The sequence below is a fragment of the Leopardus geoffroyi genome, chromosome C2 (assembly GCF_018350155.1).
Source record: "Leopardus geoffroyi isolate Oge1 chromosome C2, O.geoffroyi_Oge1_pat1.0, whole genome shotgun sequence".
In the NCBI taxonomy this organism is placed as follows: domain Eukaryota; kingdom Metazoa; phylum Chordata; class Mammalia; order Carnivora; family Felidae; genus Leopardus; species Leopardus geoffroyi.
The window spans coordinates 69767853-69792591 of record NC_059333.1 but is presented as its reverse complement, the minus strand read 5'-3'; the positions used below and the strand labels follow the sequence as shown (position 1 = coordinate 69792591).

Below are 24739 nucleotides of genomic sequence, written 5' to 3'. Positions count from 1 at the left end.
TCCTCTTAGTTAAGTACCACTGAAGCTTAACTCAGTGTTGTCCTATTAATCCTACCTGCCACTGTAGTATTTGTTACTGTCTACTTCCCCCACTAGACTATAAAGTCTTATGAATACAAGAATACTGTCTTCTTCAGCACTGTATTCCCAGAGCCTTAATTGGGCACAGCATATAGTAGGCCCTCAGAAGACATTCATTGAATGAGCAAACATTTCTTCATTCATTCAGACTATTTCTCCCTCTTATGAAATAATACCTGACAGCACCATGTAGATATATTTAGGTACTGCAGGTATATTATTTTTCAGGTATTGCAAGTACTGTCCACATAGAAGCATGGAACCTTACGACTAGAAGGTATCTACCTTCTAGTAATCCATCATCTGATAGAGGGGTCAACAGAGACTCGCAGAAATTACTGATAGATCGTGGTCTTTCAGGAGTTTGAATTGTAAGCTCTCTGAGGGCAGGAAGCCTACTTATTATCCCCAAATGCTCCCTGCTATGTGTAGACCCTTAGTAGATATGATTACTATTGCCAGCAATAACACCAACAGTATTTATTGCTTTGGCCATTTCTTTGATAACAAACTGCCTCCATCTGCAAGGTGAAGGGTAAACTCTTCACTTATGTTGAGAATCCAGCTGGCGTTCTGACCATCCAGGGACACAGCAACCTCACAACCCCTTGGCTATCAGCAATCACTGAATATGTCACAAGAGAAGAACAGGCCCTGGGAGGCCATGCCACACCCAGAAAAGTGCTGCTTTGCTGTTCTCACATCACAGTAACCTCCACCTCACTGGATGGAAACACCACACCTGCACCTCACAGGACAGCTATCGGTGTCCTTCCCCCAGGACTTGGCCTAGATATATCTTGTCTAGTGATCTCACACCACAGACAAGACATCCCAGTGATATACTCTATATGTGCTGACAAGGGAGGTGGACAGGATCCCCAGTTTAACATGTGTGCTGGAGGAAAAGTGAGTGTCTCCCCACCCACCTGTACCATAGCACATATAGAGAGAACTCAGCCCAGATGGGAGCCAGGGGTCCTGGATAGCAGCTCTGTGGCTTTAACAAGGACCTAACCTCTGTAAACCTATTTTCTATCTGGGAAATGGGGACTAAAGTAATCTATCTCAAAGATACATAATGAGGACCCACAGATATAAGACATTAGAATTGTCAAATCATTACAGTTCTCTTTTTTTCTCCTTAACAATGCCATGATAATCAGTATCTTTTCTTTGTTCGATGGAGAGTTCAGATACTCTGTTAGCCAAAGTGATTTATTGGAAACAACCCTGAACTAGGTGTCTGGGTGAGAATACAAAGGGATAGTGGGACAAGGACCTAAAGTCAGAGAACATCCACTCTCAGGGAGGGGAAAGGACCCCCCACAAATGCACTCACTCAGAAGTAACTAAGCTCATAACAGCAGCAGAAATCTGGGAGGACAGCATGCACCTACCAAGCACTTCTTCAGCTCAGGCACTGCCACACATATTAACTCCTTCAGCGCTCACAACAACCCCGTGAGACATGTCCTGTTACTACCCACAGGAGCCCATTGTGTATCACGGAACGCCTAATCATGGACACCTAAGTGCCCACCTGCCTCCAAACAGAACCAGGTATGACTAATTAGGGGAGCCTTTTCGGAAGACATGTGAGTTTCAAGGTTTAGAAGGGGAAGGGTGTGAATTAACTATAAGAAGGAGACGCTTGGGGCATTTCTAGTGGAAGCACAGGAAAATACGGAGCTTTCTGGGCAGATTCTGGAGCGGAGCAACAAAGAAATGTCTGGGATGGTGTTTCTAGTGGTGCTGTGCTCAAACTATTTATTGGACAAGACACTTGGTCCCTTTAGAAAAGTGATCTTATGCCAAAAGCCAATTAAATAACTATAAGAGAGGGGCACCTGGATGGCTCAGTCAGTTGAATGTCCAACTTCGGCTCAGGTCATGTCTCACGGTTCGTGAGTTCGAGCCCCGCGTCAGGCTCTGTGCTGACAGCTCAGAGCCTGGAGCCTGCTTCGGATTCTGTGTCTTGCTCTCTCTCTGCCCCTCCCCTGCTCATGCTCTGTCTCTCTGTGTCTCAAAAATAAATAAAACATTAAAAAATAAATAAATAACTATAAGAGATACATATTTGTAACTTAAAAAGCTAAGCTAAAGTAACTTCTTTATGTACATATAGGAATATTCAGCTCAAACGGGAAGGTGATTACAACCTAAATTCCTCTAATTGGAAAATCCCTAGTGCAGGAAGCCATCTAACACTTTTCATACACATGCTGTGTGCTTTTCTCCTTTTCCCACAGACCATAGGAGGGAAGGAACAAGTCATAAAGGTTGGCACAAAGAAGACATACGTCAAGCTGGGCACACATATGCAACAGCTAACAAAAGCAGGACAAGCCAAAACAAAATGGGTATCCATTTGTCCAGGATCATCTGGGTATCCTACTATCCATGGCAATAGGGACTGGCCACAAGCAGATGGACTAAGCAGAGACACCCAGCCTGACCCAGTCAGGGACCAGAGCTGGGCAGATTACTGAGCAGCAAGCAGACCACAGACAGGCCATCTTCAGTGATGGGAAACCAAGGGCCAGGAAGAGGGCTGCAGGCATGGGAAGGATGAGATCTACAATCAGGATGCCTGAGAGACACAGCCATTAGAGCTAGCTGCCTCTTGACCCTGTACTGACTGCACCTGGGCAGAGTCAATCCTTGGATTAGGACATTTAGGAGATGTGAAGGTTGAGGCAAGAGAGAACAGCTGCACAGGAAGAGGTGAACTTTGGTGAGAAACACAGATTCCTGGCTGAACTACAGCCCAACACTGTGAAGGCTTAAGGAAAGTTACTCTCCTCACTGCCCATCTACCAGAAAGGAGAAAGGGATTTTTGTTTCTCGAATTCTGGGCAGGGCCCAGCTGTTGGGGGCTATACTAAGAAGGAATGAAAGGGGCTTGACATCTGCAGTGATAAACTGCCATCCCAATCTCCAAAGCCTTAGGCAGCCAGAACAGACAGCAAAAACCCCAAAGCAAGCTGGGGCCAGACAACATCCTGCACACAAGAAAAATTTTGTTCCTAGAAATAAGGAAAGTCAAGGTTTAGCTAGGTAGTGATAGAAAATGGCTGCAGTTGCAGTTTTTGAAGAAAATTGCATGAATTATACCCAAAAGATTATGTTCTTTTAAATTTTACTCCTTAGTGCATTCCTATGCTTACTCCTGTGTTTACTATTCTCATATAGTGGCTGATTTTCTCATTTATTTTGTTATTTTGCTAAAGAGGCATTTTTGCCTTTCCTCTCTGGCATCCATGTTACAGGATGGCAATGAGCAGTCCTCAAGCCTGGCTACCATCAGAATCACCTGCAGAGCCCTTAAAAATGCCAATATCCAGCTCCAGCAAGTCTCACTTAATTGGCTGCGGGTGGTGGTGGGAAGAAAGGAACTGGACACTGCACTCTCTAACAGCTCCTGGGTGATTCTCATGTATATCCAGGGGTAAGAATCAGTTGGTTTCTGGTCCAGAAGCCAAAGTACTGTGTGGTACCTACAAGAATATGGACAAAACACCAAGAAGAAATTAGCAGTCTAAAAACTATGTTGTAAATTCAATATATCACTTAAGTTTTCCACAGATCAGTCATTTATGTACTTCTGACATCATTTAACCATATCCATTACCTCCTACAGTTATTTCCTCAATAGTATTTTAAATCAATTCCATTTTACTTAAATTTATTTTAAAAAGAAACTACTGTACTGAGGATAATGGCAAGGTGACATAAAAAGGCAGGGGCAAAAGAAGAAAAGACAGTTGCTCCTGAGAGGGAAAAGCACTCAAGTTAGGAGGCAGGGAAAGACAGAAGACCCAGGATGCGGGGCAAAGCTGGCACAGGCATGGGGTGAGGAAAATAGGAAGCTTGGAGATAGGCTGGAGACTAACAGAAGAAGAATGCCAGAGAATGGGGTTACAGGTAGCAAGTGCCTATAGGAGGCCGTGCCCTTAAAGAAGCCCTAGGGAGAGAGGTGCCTGGGTGGCTCAGTTGGTTAAGTGTCCAACTTCAGCTCAGGTCATGATCTCATGGCTCGTGAGTTTGAGCCCTGTGTCAGGCTCTGTGCTGAAGCTCAGAGCCTGGAGCCTGCTTCAGATTCTGTGTCTCCCTCTCTCTCTGCCCCTCCCCGGCTCGTACTCTGTCTCTCTCTCTCTTTCTCAAAAATAAATAAACATTAAAAAAAGAAAAAAGAAAAAAAGAAGAAGCCCTAAGGAGAGAGAGAGGCTGTGGAAGCAGAGAAGCTGGGGTCAGAGATGAAGGCAGGGCAGAGTATGAGACCCAAGCGGAGCTGCTGGAAGTGAGGGGCGATCTGAGAGATGAGTGGGGCTGAAGAGGGCCTGCGTTGGATGAAGTGGGGGTGGGGACAGGGGACAGCACAACAGAAACAGACACCAGGCAGAACAGAATGTCTGCTGGACAGCACCAGGCAGTGACCAGCAAAAGACCCTCCAGCGACATCTGTAAATCACCTAAAATCATCTCACGACAACCAGTGGTAGACATTCCATACAGTGGAAACACTGCCCAATGCCCTATGAAGAAGGAGCCACCAGTCTTCCCTCTCTTCCTCTTTCACTCCAACATGATTACGCGTAAACAAAGAAATGTAAACCCCCGCTTCGCATGTCAGGTCCCCAAGGACATGCCAAAACTCAACAACCACAAAAAGTGATGTTATTTCTCTTCTCTTATACACTACTCGTGTTTCTTATCTGCATGAGCTCCTTCCTTTCCATGAGCCGCCCTACCTACTACAGGAACCATCTCCTCAGTCACTGTCTGTAAGCACAGAACAGTCAGAAGAATTGACCAACACCCAGTAACAAACACCATAAAACCTGCGTCTGCTATTAACAAAATAAATCATCAAAATAACCATGTCTGAGCAAGTTGGTAGTTCACTATCATATACGTCCTTACATATAGACTAAAAATATCCTTACACATAGTTAACTACAAGTCCTAAAAAACAATCCCTTTTATTATTCAAAATCCTCACCCTTAACTTTTTTTAAATGATGGGGGAGACAAAAGGTTCATCTGCAATCACCAAGCAATCACTGTCATTTCTCAGTAAAGTTTATTTCCGCTCCACGATGTGTTCTGTTTCCTCCCCTTTCCTAGATGTGTCAAATCACAGATTCCTGTATCCCCCAGTCACAGCCAAGAGAATGACTCAGGCGGCACACAGCTTGTCGATTATTTCAATTTCCTGGGCTAAGCTCATCATTTCCCCCCTTCTTCTCATTTCTTATCCTCTCCTCACTTTCTTGAGGCCTGTTACTTTCAAGATGACATGAGGCATGACAATAATGAGGGTGAAATGACATGAAATCCTAAAACAGATGAAGGGAGCTAAATTCTGATACACTAAGAAGAGATCTAAGAGAACTTCGTTCACCGCCCGGGAGGACGGGGTTCATCATTCATCCATCCATCCATTCAACAAATATTTACTGAGAATTTCCCATGAGTTATCTCAATCTAGCACGCCACTTGAAATCATGCCATTGTCTAGACAATGTTAGGTAACATTAGCTGCTAGAGAGGTGCTCTCTATCCAAAACTTCTGCTTGAATACAGATGTGAGAGTGCACACATGTACACGTATAGTACTAGGACACCCACTAACCAGAACTGGGCAACTTAACATTCAACCCCAGAAGCCTAGAAATAAAATAGCCTTCACAGGAAGGGCTAATTTAAAGCCTCATAGTAAAGAAAACCCTAGAGACACTGTTTATGAAAGACCATAAACTTTCATCTACAGCCATACATGATGACAAAACATTCATGGAAGAACACACAATTCTGGCAACCAACTTTTGCTATCCAGGGGCACAGGTTAATCCACAAATCCATAAATGTATTAACCTGGCATTTCAAGAATGTTTGACACTTTTTTCTTTTTTTTAATGTTTACTTATTTATTTATTTTGAGAGAGAGTGAGCATGCACGAGAGAAGAGGAGAGGCGCAGAGACAGAAAGAGAGAATCTCAAGCAGGCTCCATGCTCAGCATAGATCCCAATGTGGGGCTTGATCCCACAGCTATGAGATCATGACCTGACCCCAAATCAAGAGCCACCCAGACACCCCGAATGACTGATACTTTTACATGCACTAACAATGAATTTCCCCCAAATTCTATAATATAAGTAATGGTATAATATTCCCAGTTTTCAAATTAACAAACTGAGGTTCCATTTGAGAGTAAACCATTTATTCAAGGGCACTTGGAAAGTAATGAAGCCAGAACTTGAATCTAAGTTTGCAATTCATGGATTCAAGCATTTTCAAAAAAGAAAATAAATAAATTATTATTATACCTTATACACTAACATCTAATCTCTTCTTCTAATTAGTATCATGTGTTAGTTTGAATTTGTTTTAATTTACATAAGTATAAATTGTCTCCAAGCTTCTAATAATTCTTAATTAGACTTTTCTCAGCTCCTGGTTATTCCATACCACCTGCTCCTGTTTTTCCCAGGATGTTTGTAGGAGAGTGAGAATTAACTGTCCTGGTAATAAAAACTAACATTTACGGGTCACTTTCTTCATGCCAAGCACTGGGGTAAAGTATTTCACTTGTGGTTTCTCACTCAACCCTTACAGCAACACTCTAGGTCAGTGCTATTATTACCATCATCACCCTGTTTATAAGGAAGGAAAGGAGGCACAGAGAGTTTAAGTAACTTGCCTGAGATCACACAGGTAAGGGGGATTCACACTTATGATCTTCTTCCCTGTCCCCCAGTCTATGACCTCCACCTGTATGAAGTTCTGGCTCTCCTAACACTCTCATCTCCTCTCCAGTCTGGGCTCCCACTGGCCTGTTTCTCAGTGCCAGTGAGAGACTGCTTTTCACATGTGTCCTCCATCTTTGATTTCTCCCTGATAAGAGCCCTGGTTCACCTGCTCTGTGCAGCTTTCTGCTTCTACCTTATACTGACCTCCTGGCATACCTAAGAATGTTCCCAATGGAGATGAATACACCTTGGGTATACAGCAGGGCTTCCCCAGGACCATCTTTTCCATCAGGGGTTTGATCTCATTCTTGCCAAAACCTCTTAAAGGAGCCAAAGCTTTTAAAAATAGCACTCAATATTTTTAAAATTACTCAACCAAGTTAGTAGTGGCTTTCCCTTACAGCAGAGTATCTGAATTTGCATCACATTATCAAGAGATTTAAAACACATTAATATGTGAGGGTGAAATGTATTAAGGTCAGATTAACCTGAGGAATAAAACTGACTTTCCCTTCTCGTTCCACTGACTGCAAATTCTGAACCGACTCTATCTACAGATAATCCACAAAAGGAGCTGTCCTCAGCACAGGTGCTATATAGCTCCATGATGCTGAAAGGCACGTAAAGAGGAAATGAACACTTACAAAGCACCTATTGTGCACCAGACATTATGTTATGTGTTTTATAGGTATAAATTGAATAATAATTCCCCAACAACCCTAGCAAATAGGTCTTTACCAAGCCCATTTTACAGATGGGGAAACAAGCTGAGAAAAGTCACATGAATCAGCCTAAGGTCACAGAGCTGGTAAGTGGCAGAGCTGAGATCTGAGCCTACATCTGTTTGTTTCCAGCTTCTTGATGCAGGGACCATTCTCCTTGTTACATGGCTTCTCAAAGTGATCTATCAAAAGCCCTGCAACACTTGTCTTTGACTATAGTATGGAGCTTGATTTAAAAAAAAAAAAAAAAAAAAAACAGCAAGAAATGAGATGCTGATATACAGATGCTCCCCAAATGGCACTGTGATCCCAATTCCCAGCTGGGTCACAAATGTCCCAAGAAAAACAGCCTGTCTTTACTTTCCATGGGTTGGCTACTCCCCTGTTTCATTCCCTGTTCTCTCTTTTTGCTCCCTGCTCCCCGCACTCTGTGTCTTTCCATGTGCATGTTTCTGCCTCTCTCTTTCGTGCGCGCGCACACACACACACACACACACACACACTCAGGAATACCTCGATCCAGCAGCCGGAGCAGGCGGAGATACCAGAGATACCACTGGTCCCAGAAGCGGTCCGTCATCCCACCCTGAACTCATCCTTCACAGCCAGTCCCTCAGCAGAGCCTCATCCCACCACCTCCGACTCGAGGAGGCCGGAATTACTTGATGCTGGGCTCACACGCAGCCTGCTCTGAGCAAATGCCTGCCTGTGAAGACAGCCACCAGTCCTCCCACACAGAGGCTGACTGTGCCGGAGCCGTTTCACAGCAACAAAGGAACAAGTGCAGAACACCGCCGCCTTGTGCAGACCTAGTCTGCAGGGGCCCAAGAGGAGGTCAGAGATGTGGGGGGCGGGGCGGGGGGGAGGCAGGGAGAGCTGTCACAATAAGGCAAGGTTAGAGGTGGTCTTGGGAATGAAAATCCACATTCTAGGTCATGTCTTAAATTTCATTCCAGAATACCTCAACATTCTGGCTTTCCCTGCCTCTCACGACAGAGGCCAGTGGCTCCCTTAATAGGACTGGGGTGGGAAGCCAGGAGCTCAGCCATCCAGGATTCCAAGGCCTGCCCAGAAGACCCAGAGTCTCACTGCCTCACTCCACAGGGACCAGAGACACTCCTGTCCAAGAATGCTAGACCCACATGAGCAGAAAAAGGCCACAGCCCCTTACTCCCTATGTCCATTTGTGGATCCTTTTATCATGGAGATAGCACAGGCTCTGGAGTCACACAGTCATGGGTTCAAATCCTGCTACCACTTAATAGTTGCCTGGCTTCAACCAAGTTTCTTCAACTCCCTTAGCCCCAGCTCCCTCCTTGTAAACTGGAGAGAAAAGCATCTGCCCCACAGAAACATTGTGAAGTTCCCAGGAAAGGAAGAATGTGCCATTTCTGGTATAGCACTCAATGGAGAGCAGTGCTCAAGCATTCATCCTCCTGACCTCTCAACCCCTCTCCTTCGCACCCACATGTCCATACATCCCACGGTTTCCTACCTCCCTGCCTTTGCTTCTGCTCTTCCTGCCAACAGCATGGCTTCCTCTGATTTTCCCAATGTCTAACTCAACTACCGCATACTGGGCAGCCGTCTCTGGTCTTCCCCTTTATATTCCATTTCACGTTCTCCTTGTCTAGGACTCTGCTGCCTTACTTGATCATAAACTCCATGAACATAGGAACTGCTTCGTAATCATCGTTGTGTCCCCCAATGTACTTCACATAGTGCCTTGAACTTTACAAGTGCTCGAGTATTTACTTACTGAATAAATGAACAGGCAAGTGAGTCTGGGAATGCCACACAATTTCATTCTCATGGCAAGGAGAGGAATGCACTATGGCACCTCAGTTCGTGGGCACTGCCTAAAGCCCGTAGGAAGATGATGGGGCTCCCCATGCCTGCCCTGCTGGGAGCCCATTTTATAGTGGACTGGCCACCCATGCAGTGAGGCTGCACCCCTAGTGACTGGGAGTCCTGCTCACAGAAGTGAAACCCAAGAGGACTCTAGCTTCTGGGACCACTCTGTCCTCTAAGCCTAAAAAGTACCTGGCAGCCCTGTGCACACCCATCACAGCTTTTGTGTCAGCTTCGGCCAAACCAGCAATGCCTTCTCACTGTCCTAACAGAAATGTTAGCTTCCCAGGCCTCCTGTTCTTCATTGGGCAGCCGGTGGGAGCAATCCTCCCTCAGTCCTCCCTTCCTGGGAGCTTTAGGCCCCTGAGCTGAGACAGGCCAAAGATCCTGACAGAACTCAGACTGAGGCGGAGGCTGGGGGAGGGTGGGGATAAGAGCTAGGAGGGAGATGAGAAAGTGAGCGCAGACATAACCTCCCCACCCCCTGGCCCCTGCACCAGCACCACCCTGCATCGTGGTTCCTTCTGAAAGGGCAGTAGTGGGACTGAGCAGACAGACTGCCTGGAAGCCACCTCTCTGGCTCCAATAGTATTATTTTGTTATTACCTTAAATGGACAAGACTCCAGCCTGTAGTTAACACAAGAATGCAAGCCCCTCCTCTCTCCAGACAGCAGTGCACTGACCCCGGAGGCTCCCCCTTCCTTCCCAAACAATAAAATCCATCATTCAGGTGTAGCCAGTACTTTTTTGGCTCACAAAGTACTTTCATATCCATCATCTACTTTGGGTCTCTGAACAGCCCCACAAGGTCTGTAGGACAGGGATCATTTTCCCCGGTCTACTGAAGAGAAAACCCACATTCCAAGAGGTTAAATAACTTGCTTAGAGTCAAATGCCTAGTAGGTAGCTGGGCTGAGAAAGAGATATATGTACCATCTGTGTCCTCCCAAAGAGAGTTTCTGGGGCTCTGGAATGGTCCCCGAGGAACTGTGACATCTTTCCCAGAGCCATGGAAGTCCTCACAGTAGGGCAGGGACTGGGGAAACATGGCTACTTCCCAACAGGATGTCCCTTCGGGATACAGCTGACATACCATGGGCACAGGCTGAGGTAAGCAGGCCTCATTAATGGTCTTTCACCTTTCTCTTTAGCTCCTGGCTATGGCTGCCAAGGGAGAGCGTCTCCTAAGAAGAATGCCAAAGGGGGCTTTCCAGAACACAACTTGGGAGAAATCCGAAATGGAGGGTGGGAGGTGGGAGAGGGGCACACATGGCTCTCCCACCATGCAGGAGACCTAGACAGAGATGGGCTGTGGCAAGACAGTTCCAGTGACTGTGTGGAACGGTGTGAACAAGAGTACTCTATTCCATGTCCCACTTGGGCTAGAAGAAAGCAGCTGGCCCTGTTCCCCTCCCTCTAGTAATCAAGGGCAATTCCACACAGCCTCAAAAAAGAGAAAAGAATAAAAAAAGACAAAGGGAATAAATAAAGCCTCAAAAAGAGGAAAGGAATAAATCTGTTAAAGAACAATATGGGTGTAAACACCTCCCCACACAACTATGAACCTAGAAACATAAGCATCACCTGTTGGGTTAGGCCCAGGATGAACCCATTCAGCCAGGAATTTTACTAAAATCAGCTCTAACCTATCAAGCTGGGCTCCTTAGAGCTCGCTGGCCCACCACTGCTCATTTCTCCAACCCCCACAGAGCCCCATAAGCCTTAGTGTAAATGCAGCACCTCCAGAAGTTGAATAAAATGTTCCAAGAAACTCTGAGAGTTTCCATTTAGCTGCAGTGCAATTAGAAAGGACAGGGTATTGGCCAGGACAGAGCTTTATTAACTTTTGTTGCTGTTGTTTTGTCTTAAACAATGCTTCCTCAGTGGCTCCTTCTTTCCTCATGATCAAAACAAGCATGGCCATTCCCATTGGCATGGGCCCTCCGGCCCACCTACCTGGCTACAGGGACATATTCTCCAGGGACAAGTAGCATCTTCAGTCCAGCAAACAGCCTGTCCATTCCAGAGGACTGATGCCCATCTGGAGGATCACTGGTTACTCAATGTCACATCATAGATATGATGCCTTCTCTTCACTGATCCTTCTTCTTAACTTGGCACTGTTCTTTCTCCCTCTCTCCACCCGCCCCAACATGAAAACACTGTGTTCCCGATCAGATAAAGCCAGCACAGTGTATGGAGCAGAAGGCAAACAGCACAGAGGGAGGAGAGAACCAATCATGTCCCAAATCTTTCCCACTCATCTCCTGGGACAATGACCACCAATCCCACAGCAGCACTGGCCAGCTCCTTGGACACACGGGGTTCTCAGACAAGTGGAGGCCACACAAGAGGTCATATGGTAGCATGCCAGAGTGGAGACAATCCGTCAACATGGTGTTCTTCCCCCCACCATGCCCCAGGAAGTGAGCTCCATCAGGCTGCCATTTTGCCCTGCAAGCTGTGCTTCAGTTGCAACATGAATCAAACACTCCAGCAGACACCATCCCCAGCCACCTCCCACACCACTTCTGTCCCCTTGGCGATTAGCACCCAAGTGTTGAAGTGAGCCTGTGGCAGCACATTCTCAGCAACACCATCTATGGGATGGGAAGGACCCCACACCGCCACCCCAGTCTCTCCTGTGAGAGCCTGGTGTCCCCAGGTGAACAGGCTCCTTAGGTCCGCACCTGAAGACAGCACCTATGACAAGTATCACCTATCACACTGAAATTCAAGTCCGCCTCTCCCAAGAGGCCTTTTCCAGCTAACCCCACTCATTCTCTACCTCAGAGGTTCTCAAAGTTTAATGGGCAGCAGAATCACCTTAGAGGGTTTGTTATCCATGCAGATAACTAGGCCTCACTCCCAGAGGCCTGCATATTTAACAAGCTCCCCAGATGATTCTGTCCCCAGCTCTCCTCTCTTACACAAGGCACTGACTTCATTTAACTCTTCTGGTTGAATTCTAGAGTGTACCCACCTTCCCATATACCCTAAGAGTCCAGTAGGCAGGGAGTTTCTGAGTCTCAAAGCAGACTAGAGTGTCCTGGATGGTAAAGGGATGTCCTACCTCCCAAGGTCCATTAGAGGGACCCAAACGGAGGTGTTGAGATGCTGCTAGCCAGAAGGCTGGGAAATCATCAGTCTCATCTCTCTCCGCAGGCTCCAGAAAGCATTCCTTCTGCCTTGGCTCCACCGCACATCTGTACAATAACTTTAAATGTCACCTCAAATATCAGGCCAGGCAGCAGGAGGGAAAGGCAGAAGCTAATTAGCCTGCTTGCCCTGGCTTTTGTGTCGCTTTCATCCTCGCTCACCTCCAACCTCTGCTGAGATCTTTAAGTATCCGTTGGCTGGGGAGCCCCCAGCTCATGAAGACTGCACACAACATTTCACCACACGAGGTTCTAAACCAAACTGTTTAATGGAGGAACTCCCTTACCTTGCTCTGAGTATTTATACTTCCCCTACCCCCACCAGTCAACAGAACCCCACGTTGCCCTGAATATCCAACCACAGCACACCATCCCCAAACCCCTCCCCCCGCCCCATTCCCCAAGAGCCAGACTCATCCCATCTTTCTCTACCTCTTCAAAGCTTTCCCATCCCGGGTATGTGAAGAGTATCATGATAATCTCATCCCCTGTAAGGTCTTTATGATGAGATCTTTACATTTAGGCCCTTGGGAAGTATTTACATTTTGGCAAAAGATATTGCTTCAAAGGAAGGGGTGGGGGGGATGCAAGCTCATAGATACAGAGAACAGACTGGTGTTTGTCAGAAAGTAGGGGAGAGGGCAAATGGGTGAAGGCGGTCAAAAGGTACAAATTTCTAGTAATAAAATAAATAAGTCACAGGGATGTAATGTACAGCACAGTGACTATAGTTAATAATACTGTATTGCATATTATGAAAGTTGTTAAGAGTGGATCTTAAAAGTTCTCATCACAAGAAAAAAAATGTAACTATATATGGTGAATGATGTTAACTAGATTTATCATGGTGATCATTTTGCAATATATACAAATATTGAATCCCTATGTTATATACCTAAAACCAATATAATGTTATATGCCAATCATATCTTAATTTTTAAAAAGGAAATGGAAAAAAATAACATGGTGTATTTCTACCATCATGGGAGATGCTAAATTAACATTTTATTTTGGGGGTTTTTGTATATGTACATGTTCTGATGACAAAGAGCTTAATTTGTACCAATTATGATCTGGAATGACAAGTAAATTTATTCCATTGTTAACGTTTTTTTAATGTTTATTTATTTGAAAGAGAGAAAGTGGGGGAGGGGCAGGGAGAGAGGAAGACAGAGAATCTGAAGTGGGCTCTGTACTGACAGCAGAGAGCCCGATGCAGGGCTCAAACTCACAAACCATGAGATCATGTCCTGAGCTGAAGACAGCCTCTCAACTGACTGAGCCACCCAGGTGCCCAAAATTTATTCCATTGTTAAAGAAAAAAAAAGGAAGGGCATGGAAGTCCAGGCCTTAGATAAGCAGAAGTGGGGATGCACACTGGAGGCAAGGAGGAGGATCCAAGACTATCTTCCCTAAGTCTCATAGATATTAGCCTGTTAGGCCATCTTGATGAAGACAACTCACAGGAGCTGGTGCCTCCACTGCTCTCCTTAACTCACTCCCATGACCTCCCATTTCCTACTCAGAACATGACTACCTGGTAGGTTGCCTTCTCTACAGCACCTACATTATAAAGTAGTTTTCCTTGAAGACAAAAAAGAAAAGCTAATCAATAGTTGGAGAGAACACCTCAGAACCCAACCCAAGAGGCCTAGGTAATCAATCCAGAGGGTTCTTTATTATCTCCTGTTTCCCACAGCCAATAATGGTGGTGCCTCCATCTTACCTCCACTAAGAACAGTTTCTTCACCCATCAAGAGAGGTGGTATGACTCAAAAAACTAAAGGCCACCTCAAGCTTGGGGTCCATTCACCCTGGTGAGGTTTTTCTTAACCATTTCTCTCGTCTCTTAATTCTCACAGTTCATCAACACAGAATCAGGAAAACCTAAGTTGTCAGTCACCACAGCAGAAACCTCACACCTCACCCAGCCCACAGGGAGCCCCACTGAGGAGAATTCTCTCCCTTCTCTCTCCTGTTTTCATCCCATGCCTTCACCATCTCCTACACGAATTTTTCCAAATAGTCCCCCTCCCCTCAACCCCCCAATAAAATCAGGCTAAATAGGCACCAGGCTATAATGACTGGGGTTGATAATAATGAATGTGAAGTTAAACAGGATCAAAAAGAGCCCATTGTCCCATTAAAGAAATATTAAATTTTGGTTAGCATGTATCTAGAACTAAACATTTTTTTCTATTTTCTAATGGGTTTTTTTCTGTGAGTGTTTCATAGGGTAATCCACTATCACATCAGAATATTTGACTCACATGAATACCCTTACCACCCCCCCCAACACACACACCCCAAGGATGGATAACCATAGGAGCTACACACTTCCTTGGCTTTTATTTTCAAAAAGAAAAGAATCAGTTGCCATCATCACTTTACTTTTTAGCAAATGAATTCTGCTTATGGTTCTCAAAAATAACTAATTCCTGTAAATCTATAAATAATCTCTTTCTAATCTGCTTATACTGCTAATTTGAAACCTTCTAGTGTTGGGAAAGGACCTGAGCTTTGCATTCAAATCCCAAATTTCAAATCCCTTTTTCTAGCTGAGTAATTTGAGACAAATAACTTCTGTATATCTATGTTTCTTCATCTTTTGGATGAAGATAAGGATGATGTTATAAAATTGGAATGACCTTCATGAGGAAAAAACAAAATAACATTCAAAATATGAAGCACTATACCTAATATATGGTAGGTGCTTAATACAGTTAGTGCATTCTCTACAATAGAAAAAAACTCATATCCGTGTATGAAATTCTCACTACATACAGCCTAAGTGGACAGATAAACCAGTAAAAAACAGTGTCAGTTTTGCCATTGAGGACAACTCTAAGCCAAATGTCCCTTATGAAGTCCTGAGTTAGGACTTCATAAGTCACAACACCAAATCCCCCAGCTTCTCTACCTGCCAGGCAGAGGCAGATTCCTAGAGCTTACTTGCCCAACTGCCCAATTCATCTGGCTTTTTCCCCCTGCTCTAAGACAGGTTAGAAAGTTCCAAGAAAGCGGCACCTGGGTGGCTCAGTCAGTTGGGCATCTGAGTTCCGCTTAGGTCATGATCTTGTGGTTCACGAGTTTGAGCCCCGCATTGGGCTCTGCGCTGACAGCTCAGAGCCTGGAGCCTGCTTCAGATTCTATGTCTCCCTCTCTCTCTCCCCCTGCCCCCACCTCATGCTCTGTCTCTTTCTCTCTCAAAAATAAACATTTAAAAACAATTTTAAAAAAAGAAAGTTCCAAGAAAGATTCAATTATCAAAAATCCTTTGACTATGCCCACATGAATCGTGTGGGTGACCCTCAGCACTGAGGAGGTGAGAAACTTTATGAAGCTCCCTGCTGGAGTTTCCAGGTCCTTCAACCATGTGGCTTCCCTAAAAGCCCATCAGTCTGGTCTTATAGCATGTACACAGGAAAGCCTACTTAAAAATGCCCATGAAGAAGAACAAACTATACAACTTCAAGAAGAAAAGGTTTTAGGGTTACCTGAGTGGCTCAGTCGGTTGAGTGTCCGACTTTAGCCTGTGTCATGATATCATGGTTTATGAGTTCGAGCCTCTTATCGGGCTCAGTGCCGTCAGCGTGGAGCCAACTTTGGATACTCTGTCCCCCTCTCTCCCTGTCTCCCCATACTCGCAAGCTCTCTCTCAAAAATAAATAAACCTTTAAAAAAGAGGAAGAAAAGTTTTTATAGCCTTAGGGTGGGAAGGTTTTCCTAAGCAAGACACAAAACTCAATATGTTGGCTTATATAGGCATTTTTTTAAATCTCTGTATTTATATACAAATCAATTAAGAAAAATAAGGGCTGGAAAATACCAGTGAAAGGAATACTTTTCACTGTATATCTTTCCGCAACTTTTGAATTTTGACCTTTGGACTATATCACCTAACTTTTTAAAAGACCTCTTAAGATGATGGAGTCAAAAATAAATAAAACTGTTCTTGGAGTCCAGCTGCCACATGGTGAGAAGCACAAGCCACATGGAAAGGCCACGTGAAAGAGAAGCAAAGACCTGGGACGAGAACTGCAGCTGGTCCCAGCAGAACCCACACCGACTGCCGCTGTGTGAGTGTGGCCAGCCGGGGAGCTTCCAGCCCTCGGAGCACCCAGGCAGACACTACGTAAAACAGAAGAACTGCATCATCAACCCTCATAATCATGAGAAACAACAAATTGTTGTCCTAAGCCACTAAGACTGGGGGTGGCCTGTCAGAGTGTAATAGATAAAATGAAAATGAAGTCATTGGTGAATGGAGAACAATTGAAGCCACAAGATTGGATGAAATCACCAAGGAAGCACTGAAAAGGATTGTACCTTATTTCATCTACAAGACAAGAGTATGGCTAGTCTCAGGACTGTATCTTTTTTATCTAACTATCTACCTATCTTGGAATTAGAATCCTGAAGACAGGGTTGTCACAGAGGGTGTCTAATTAACATGCTTGCTTCCATTTTTAAAAAGAAGTCAGATTTCTTCACTCATATGAGGACTTAAAGAGACAAAACAGATGAACATAAGGGAAGGGAAGCAAAAATAATATAAAAACAGGGAGGGGGACAAAACATAAGACACTCTTAAATATGGAGAACAGAGAGTTACTGGAGGGGTTGAGGGAGGGGGATGGGCTAAATGGGTAAGGGGCATTAAGAAATCTACTCCTGAAATCATTATTGCACTATATGGTAACTTGGATCTAAATTTTAAAAAACAAATTAAATAAAATGGTGAAAAAAATAAATAAAAATAAAAAATTTTTAATTAAAAAAAAGAAAAAGAAAAAGAAAAAAAATAAAAAGAAGTCAGATTTTCTCTGACAGGAAGTAAATATGTCTGATTTAGTTGCACGCTTTGACAAAAAGAGCTGCCTTTTCTAATCCTTAAATTTGCAGCTCCAAAAGTTTGAATAAAATATATTAAAAGCCCACTGAGGAGGGCACCTGTTGGGATGAGCACTGGGTGTTGTATGGAAACCAATTTGACAATAAATTTCATATTAAATATATACATATGTATGTGTGTGTACATATATATATATATATATATATATATATATATATATATTAAAAGCCTATATACAATATGCTAGAAAATACATGATTTGCAACCATTTAAATGTATGGTTAAAAAATGTTTAATGTCATCTTAAATGTGTGTGGGGTGGTATATAGTTTTCAATATTCTTTTAGGCAGGCAGAAGCAAAAAAATCTTAAAAGCTCAATGAACTATGTGTGGTATACCCACACAATGGAATACTACGCAGCCATTGGTAAACAATGACAAGGCTTTCTGTAAATTGATATGAAAAGATCTTCCAGAAGTATTTTTTAGGTTCAAAATGCAAAGCATAGAACAATATAGTTAGTATTCCCTTGCTTTTGATTAAAAAAAAGGGGGTAAAATAAGTATGGATTCCGATTTGCTTATATTTACAAAAAGAAACACTGGGAAGTTTAGCAAGAAACTAACACTGACAGTTACCTATGGGGGGAGGGGACTGGGTAGACAAGCATAGGATCATATAAAGACCTTTTTATATTGTATTAATTTTTGAACAATGTGAATTGTGAGGTTTTTTTTTAAGTCTTCACAGGAAAAAAAAAGGAATAGATAAAATTGCAAAAACATGAATAATGTTAACAGATAATCTAGGAGACAAATATCCACTACATTGCAACAATACATCATACAAAGGATTAGAATCTCTTAACGTACAAAGAGCTCAAAAACCTTAAGAAAAAGTTAAACAACTCAGTATAAAAATGGGTCAAGAATACGAACAGGCAATTCACAGAGGAGGAAAAACAAATGACTGCTAAAAAGCAAACAAAAGGTGCTAATGTTATTAATAATCAGAGAAATGCAAATTAAAGCAATAACATCATGCCACATTTGATCTATCACACTGGATGGAAATATATATATATATATAAATATAAAATCTGGTAAGAGAACAAATTGATATAATGTTTCAGAACTCAGTATGACAGTACCTATCAACACTTCTAAAGTGGATAGCCTCCAAGCCAGCAATCCTATTTCTAAGACTCTCACCTACTGCACTTAGACACACAATGCAGTGTGTTCTGTAACAGCCAAAAACAGGAGGTAATCCCAATGCCCAACAATAAGGGACTAGTTAAAATAAATTACAATACAGTTACAATACAATATTTTATACTTTGAAACCATTAAAAAGGACAAGCATGAATTTCATTTGTAGTGACATGAAAGAATGCCCATAATACATCGTTGGGTAGGAGAACACAATTTGCAAAATCATTTGAAATAATTCTTATTATCCTATTCTTGTGTGAACATAGATATGGGTATATAAATACACATACACAGCAGGAAAATGGATTTCAACACACAGAGTTCTGGTAGGATATAACCAAATCATTAACAGTGGCTATCCCTGGAGAATGGGGAAGGATGGCTAGAGAATTGTATTTTATAAAATTTTATGTTGTTATAATTTTTTGCCACAGCATTCTTACCTTTGGTAATTTTCAAGGCATTTAATTAATCAGGCTGACTAAAAGAGCAGCTCAGGCCTTTTCTGGAAAATGAGTGCTCCTCAGGACCAGGACTGCCAGTTCCTTCTTCACTCCCCACTCACAGGATCTGGAATGTGAGTCTCCAGAGAACCCACTGCTCATAACGACCAGCTCCCTGGACTTAACGTACCTGTCCACCGGCTGGCAGATGCTGTTCGTCCCCCATTTGCTCCATACCCCAGCTTACCACAAGTCTGGATGGTGGCTCCATGAACTTCCCCAGCATTCAGTAAAACCCCAACTCTTCTCAGCCCATTCACTTAGTGGCCACTTAGAGAGCTTATGGGATTTTGGTCAGAGATGGCAACTATGTTTCGTGCCAAGTCCCAGTTCTAACCAAGGGGCAGTGATTGTCCAGAGCTTCTGTGTTAAATAAAATCACTATCTTTCCCTTTGCATTAACAAATATCTTCGAGACAAAGAAGAAAAGAAAATTTCTGAGGCCATACCCAGGACAGATGAGGAAAGAGTGGTGCCATCAATTAGTGATATCTGCCAGGACAAGGCAGGAAGAGCCGTAAGTATGCAAGCTATCCAGCCTGTCACCCCTGCCCTTGTACTCTGACTCACAGTCTCTGACCCTTGCAAATCTACTCTCTCTACATAGAGTATTAGACTTTGGTTGTGGGGAGCTGATGGTGGTGGGAGGTGGCTGGGGGGGGGGGACAGCTGAGTGTGACTGTGTCATTAAGTGCCATGTCTGTCAGAAGACAGGGTCAAGGTGTGGAGAGTCTGAGGAAGGGGAAGGAGCCCCCAACAACAGGTGGAGATGTGGCCCCAAACAGATGCAGCTGGAAGGCTCTGAACATCTGGGTACAATGCAGGCCTGAAGAAAGCCCTGAGTCTGGGTTCCATCTGTCAGGTCTTATTCAGAGTTCCTTATTCCGAGGACTCAGCAATTATGCCCACATAAGAACCGGCCTCTCACCATTTTGCAACATCCAAGTGCCCTATTAACTGGGAATTCACTCATCTTTCCTATCCCTGCAAGCAAAAATAGGAAGAGGAAAAAAAACTCAAACCAAAAAAATCTCAAAACTTCACATGTTGTAACTAAAAACACTCAATAAACAAAGCCAGTCTTTGGGCTCCCTTAGGGAGTAATTGTCTAAGAATGCTTCTTTTCTTTCAGCTGCTGAGAGAGAGAGAGAGAGAGAAGGAGAGAGAGAGAGACGTGCTAAGACTGTGTGAAGCTCATCTTGAAAGCATTAATTTTTCCAAACACCAATGTGCATTTCGAGTGCTGTTCCTGTGCAAGTGGCAGCAGGCAGTGAGGGAGTTGCTAAGGACGCCTCTCCATGCAGGGTCTGCCTGTGGGGCTCCAGAGGAAGTGGTTGTGGTGAAGTCTTCGGGGAAGGATGCAAGTTTTAGAAGCAGGGACCCAGGCAACATGACTTGCCTCCAGGAGGGGCTGCACAAGGCCCCATGGTGCTGACGACTTGGGGTGGGTTACCCATCTCTACACTTGGAAGAAAAAAGCAGAGCCAATACCTCCACGCCTCTTCAGAACCATTCTCTAGAGGCTGAGCTGGCCATTAACCAAATATCCTTCTTCCTCACCCATCCCTCACAATTAGAACTCCGACAATCACACACTGGCCTAGCCCCAGGACACAGGTAGAGGTCTTTAAACCACTCTGCCTTCTTCTCCCCATTTATAGATAAAAATGGAGAATGCAATTTGCTCATCCATGGTTAAACTGTTCTTTGTTGCCCACGTCTATCCTCTCCAGGTAGTTGAGGACATTCTCCTCTGCAGTCTCTCTGCAGAGGACAAGACACAACAAAACCATCCACTGAGGCAAAGGAAAGTCTCATCATCTGCCTGATGAAAGCAGATTCAACAATTAGGATTCCCCAGAAGCCCAGTCAACCTTAACTACACATTCTCCAAGCAGATTACCACCCGGGACCTAGGCACATGCAACAGCATTCCAGGATTCCCACCAGAACTCAATGCTGCCCACACACAGACTTCAATGCTTTATCACCACCAAGATATCATGCGCCAATTCTACCACTTACGAGTTGTATAAAATTGATTGAGTTACTTAACCTAAATGAGGATGAAAATAATAGCTTTTAAATAAGAAATGTAAAGGGCTTAGAAAAGTACCCGGCACACAACAAATATTATATGTGTGTTTACGACTATGATTATGATTATGTGCCTGGCCTTCACTCTCCACGCTCTCTCTTCCCTTTGGAACGTTGCATAGATTCCTCCCATGCTTTGGGACATTGTTTCCCACTCTGTCTTCACCTGGCTTTCTGGACTAATTCTCCCAGTCTGTAGGAAGGCTTTCTTGATATGGGCTACATGTCCTGCATATGCACCCATTATCTGTACACCCTCAGTATCATATCCTATTCCAATCGCCTATATGTCTACCTCCTCAGCGAGGTCCTGCATCCCTAGTGCCTGGCATAGAGAAGACGCTCAATAAATATGTGTTCAGTGAATGGATAAATGAATAAGACACAGGTGAAGAGCAGCTTTCATTCATTCAACAAGTATTTACTAAGTGCCTACTCTGTGCATTTCCCTGGACTATGCTTGGAAATACAGAAGGACAGAACACCCAGGCTGCTCTCCAAAAACTCACAGTCTGAGGGGCAGTTTCTGCCTTCTAGCAGTAATTCAATGAAAAAGATGGGGTGGGTGTAGCCCAGTCCAAGAAGGAAAGGATGGTTCTTGGAGGGAAACACAGGATGGCCTAGAATGGATCTGTTTAACTTGAACCAAGCAACAAAAGCCTTGAACCTAAGATTCTGTTTATCATCCCTACGTGTGAAGAATAAATGTGGCTTTGCATGACCTAAGAAAAACAAAAGGTAGACCCTTCTTTATAAAAATGCTTTATTTATCTGAGTATCAATCTAACTCTTTCAAGAGAAACACTGGTCAATCATCACATCCATGCTGTCTGAGAACTATCCTCACTAGACTATAAACTCCTACAGACAGAGGTCTTAGTTTATTTTATTATCATGTATTTTTATATCCCATCCCACTCCTCCTGTCTGCCATGGGCACCAAGGGCCTAGCATGGTGCCTTGCCCAGGGTAAAGGAATATTGCAGGATACAAACAGGGAAAAGTTTACTCATTCTGTATCATTTCTATCATTCTGCATTTCTCACTATGGTTTTTTTTTTTTTTTTTATGTTTTGTTTATCAGCTTAAGGGAAAAGAAAAAAGAAACATCAGGAGTTAAAGGAATATTTTTTGTTCCTTCCACTTTTCTCTAGTGAAGCAGAACAAGAACCACCACCACCGCACCCGCAAAATAAAGCCTGCTCTAGGATCAGAGCAAGAGATCTACTTGGCTATAACTTTTCCAGAAGCCTTTGATGGTTCAAGCCCACTAAAGCAAAAAAAAAAAAAAAAAAAAAAAAAAAAAAAAAAAAAAAAAAAAAAAAAAAAAAAAAGGAAACAATTTCTACTTATAGTAAGAAAAAGCCTAGGCAACTTTTCCCTTTGAGATTACATCATAGATACTTGAGGTTATGTCTTCCATCCTGAGTGCCCTAAAAATGAGGCAACAAGAGATCTTTTCCTCAATGAAAAATCCAAAGCCACCTGCCTCCAGAAGGACAATGGTGTTCTCAATCCCCAGCCCTGGGAGCAGGGAACTCCAGAGCACTGTCACCCAATGCAGCTGTAGCAGTGTGACTGGGCACCTATCCTGGAGGGTTTTTGGAGACTTAGGCTACCTCCGTCTTCCTTCATCCATGCCAGGACTCTGGTCCCACCACCACTACCATTTTGAGGGTTATCTGTGGCATGTCATATAATGAATTTCAAAGCCAGATGAAAGTGAATTGGAAATTGGTCTACCCCATCATTTCCATCCTTCTCATGGATAATGCAGAGTAAGCTAGTAAGGACTGTGACTCAGAGAATGACCTTTTACCATGAGCACTAGAGAGAGAAAACATGCATGGACGGCTGTGTATCAGTTGGTGCACATACATATGCACGTCAGCCTGTGGTGTGCCCATGTGAATACACCTCCATATACTGTGTCAGGGCAGACAAAGGAGCCTGAATAATATTGGGAATATAACCCTAGGCACTGAGTTTGTCACCAAGGCCCTTGTGTCTCTGCCACCAGATACAGTCTCCCTAAGAGACCAACTGGTTTGGAAACATGTAGGTAAGAAGGGCAATCTGGAGACAGATAGTTTATTTTGTCCCGATATCTTTGAGACTGAATGCACTCCTACATGGAAGTACATAAAAACACTGCTCATTAAAGTGTTACTGAGACTTCTTCTAAATGACACCTGCCTTGGAGCAATGAGTGCCATCCTTACTCTCCTCCATGACAAGCCCATGGAATGAGGAGTCAGGAGAACGTCACGCAGCGTCTGTCTGGATATCTGCTAACCCTTTGACAAATGTCCTCCACAATATCCTTGTAGATAAGATAATGAAAAATGAACAGGATAAGAGTATCATTGGTGGATTGCTGCAGATAAACTACAGGGCCCAAAGAGTGTTTATTAGGGGAATACAGTGAGCATTAGGTGGGATGCTGGTCTCTGGTGATGGCCACAAAGCTCTTCCTTTGACTGTCGTGTTTAACTTTGTATTAAAAAAAAAAGTTTTAATGTTTATTTATTTTTGAGACAGTGAGAGACAGATCGTGAGCAGGGGAGGAGCAGAGAGAGAGAGAGAGAGACAGAATCTGACACAGGCTCCAAGCTCCAAGCCATCAGTACAGACCCAGACGTGGGGCTCAAACTCACAAACCATGAGATCGTGAACTGAGCTGAAGCTGGACACTTAACCAACTGAGCCACCCAGGCACCCCTGTGTTTAACTTTTTTAAAAAATTATTTCCCAAGATGACAAGATGAAAAATATGTTTATAGTATAGGCAGATGATACAAAACTGGTATAGTGGACTTAATACTATAAGAGATGACCAAAATCAATATGTAAGTTTATCTCAGCAGATTTGAATACTAGGTCAAAATTAACAAGAGCACATTTTATGTCTGAGAACATTTTAAAATAGAAAGGTACATATCCCTCACCTAGCAATTCCAGTTCTTTATATCTACCCTAGAGAAACGTGTGTGTGTGTGCATGCATGTTCAGTAACATTCACTGTTGCATTGTTGATAATGATAAAAAAAATAAACAAAAGTAGAAAGCAGGAATAGAAGAATTGCTAAGACAACTATGGAATATCCACAATGAGAAATACTATGCAGAAGATGTTCAAGACATGTCACTGCATGAAGAAAAGTTGATGATATAAAAGAAAAAGAATGATATAAAAAGCATGATATGTTACCCACAGACATACAGACAGAAATTTAAAAATTTCTATGCATCTATCTAGATAGATAGATAGACATGTAAATGCATAGAAAGATCTAGAAGGGTCCCTAAAAACTGATACCAGGATCTACTTCTAGGGAACAATTAAGTTGTTACAGAGTCAAAAAGGGTACCTACAGCATCTGAAATTCAGAATGTATCATATGAAACTGTGTAATTTAGCTTTCTTTTTATTTTTTTAAAGTCTATTTATTTTGGGTGGCAGGCAGGGAGGGGGGGTAGAGAGAGAAGGAGAGAGAG

General features: G+C 43.4%; 1 protein-coding gene across 21 annotated transcripts in view; it reads right to left on the bottom strand.

Moving 5' to 3' along the window:
- KALRN (kalirin RhoGEF kinase) overlaps positions 1-24739 on the bottom strand; it is a 675561-nt gene that overhangs the window by 602233 nt on the left and 48589 nt on the right. For 3 of the 21 annotated variants that reach the window (XM_045502316.1, XM_045502318.1, XM_045502320.1), the window contains exon 1: positions 8074-8332. The exons of 16 other annotated variants lie outside the window; for them this stretch is intronic. In XM_045502316.1, the coding sequence (XP_045358272.1) occupies positions 8074-8140 (67 nt within the window). In that variant the 5' untranslated portion in view covers positions 8141-8332. Of the gene's footprint in view, positions 1-8073; positions 8333-24739 lie in introns of those variants that run through there. 2 more of the 21 variants (XM_045502330.1, XM_045502332.1) reach the window with 1 other exon arrangement.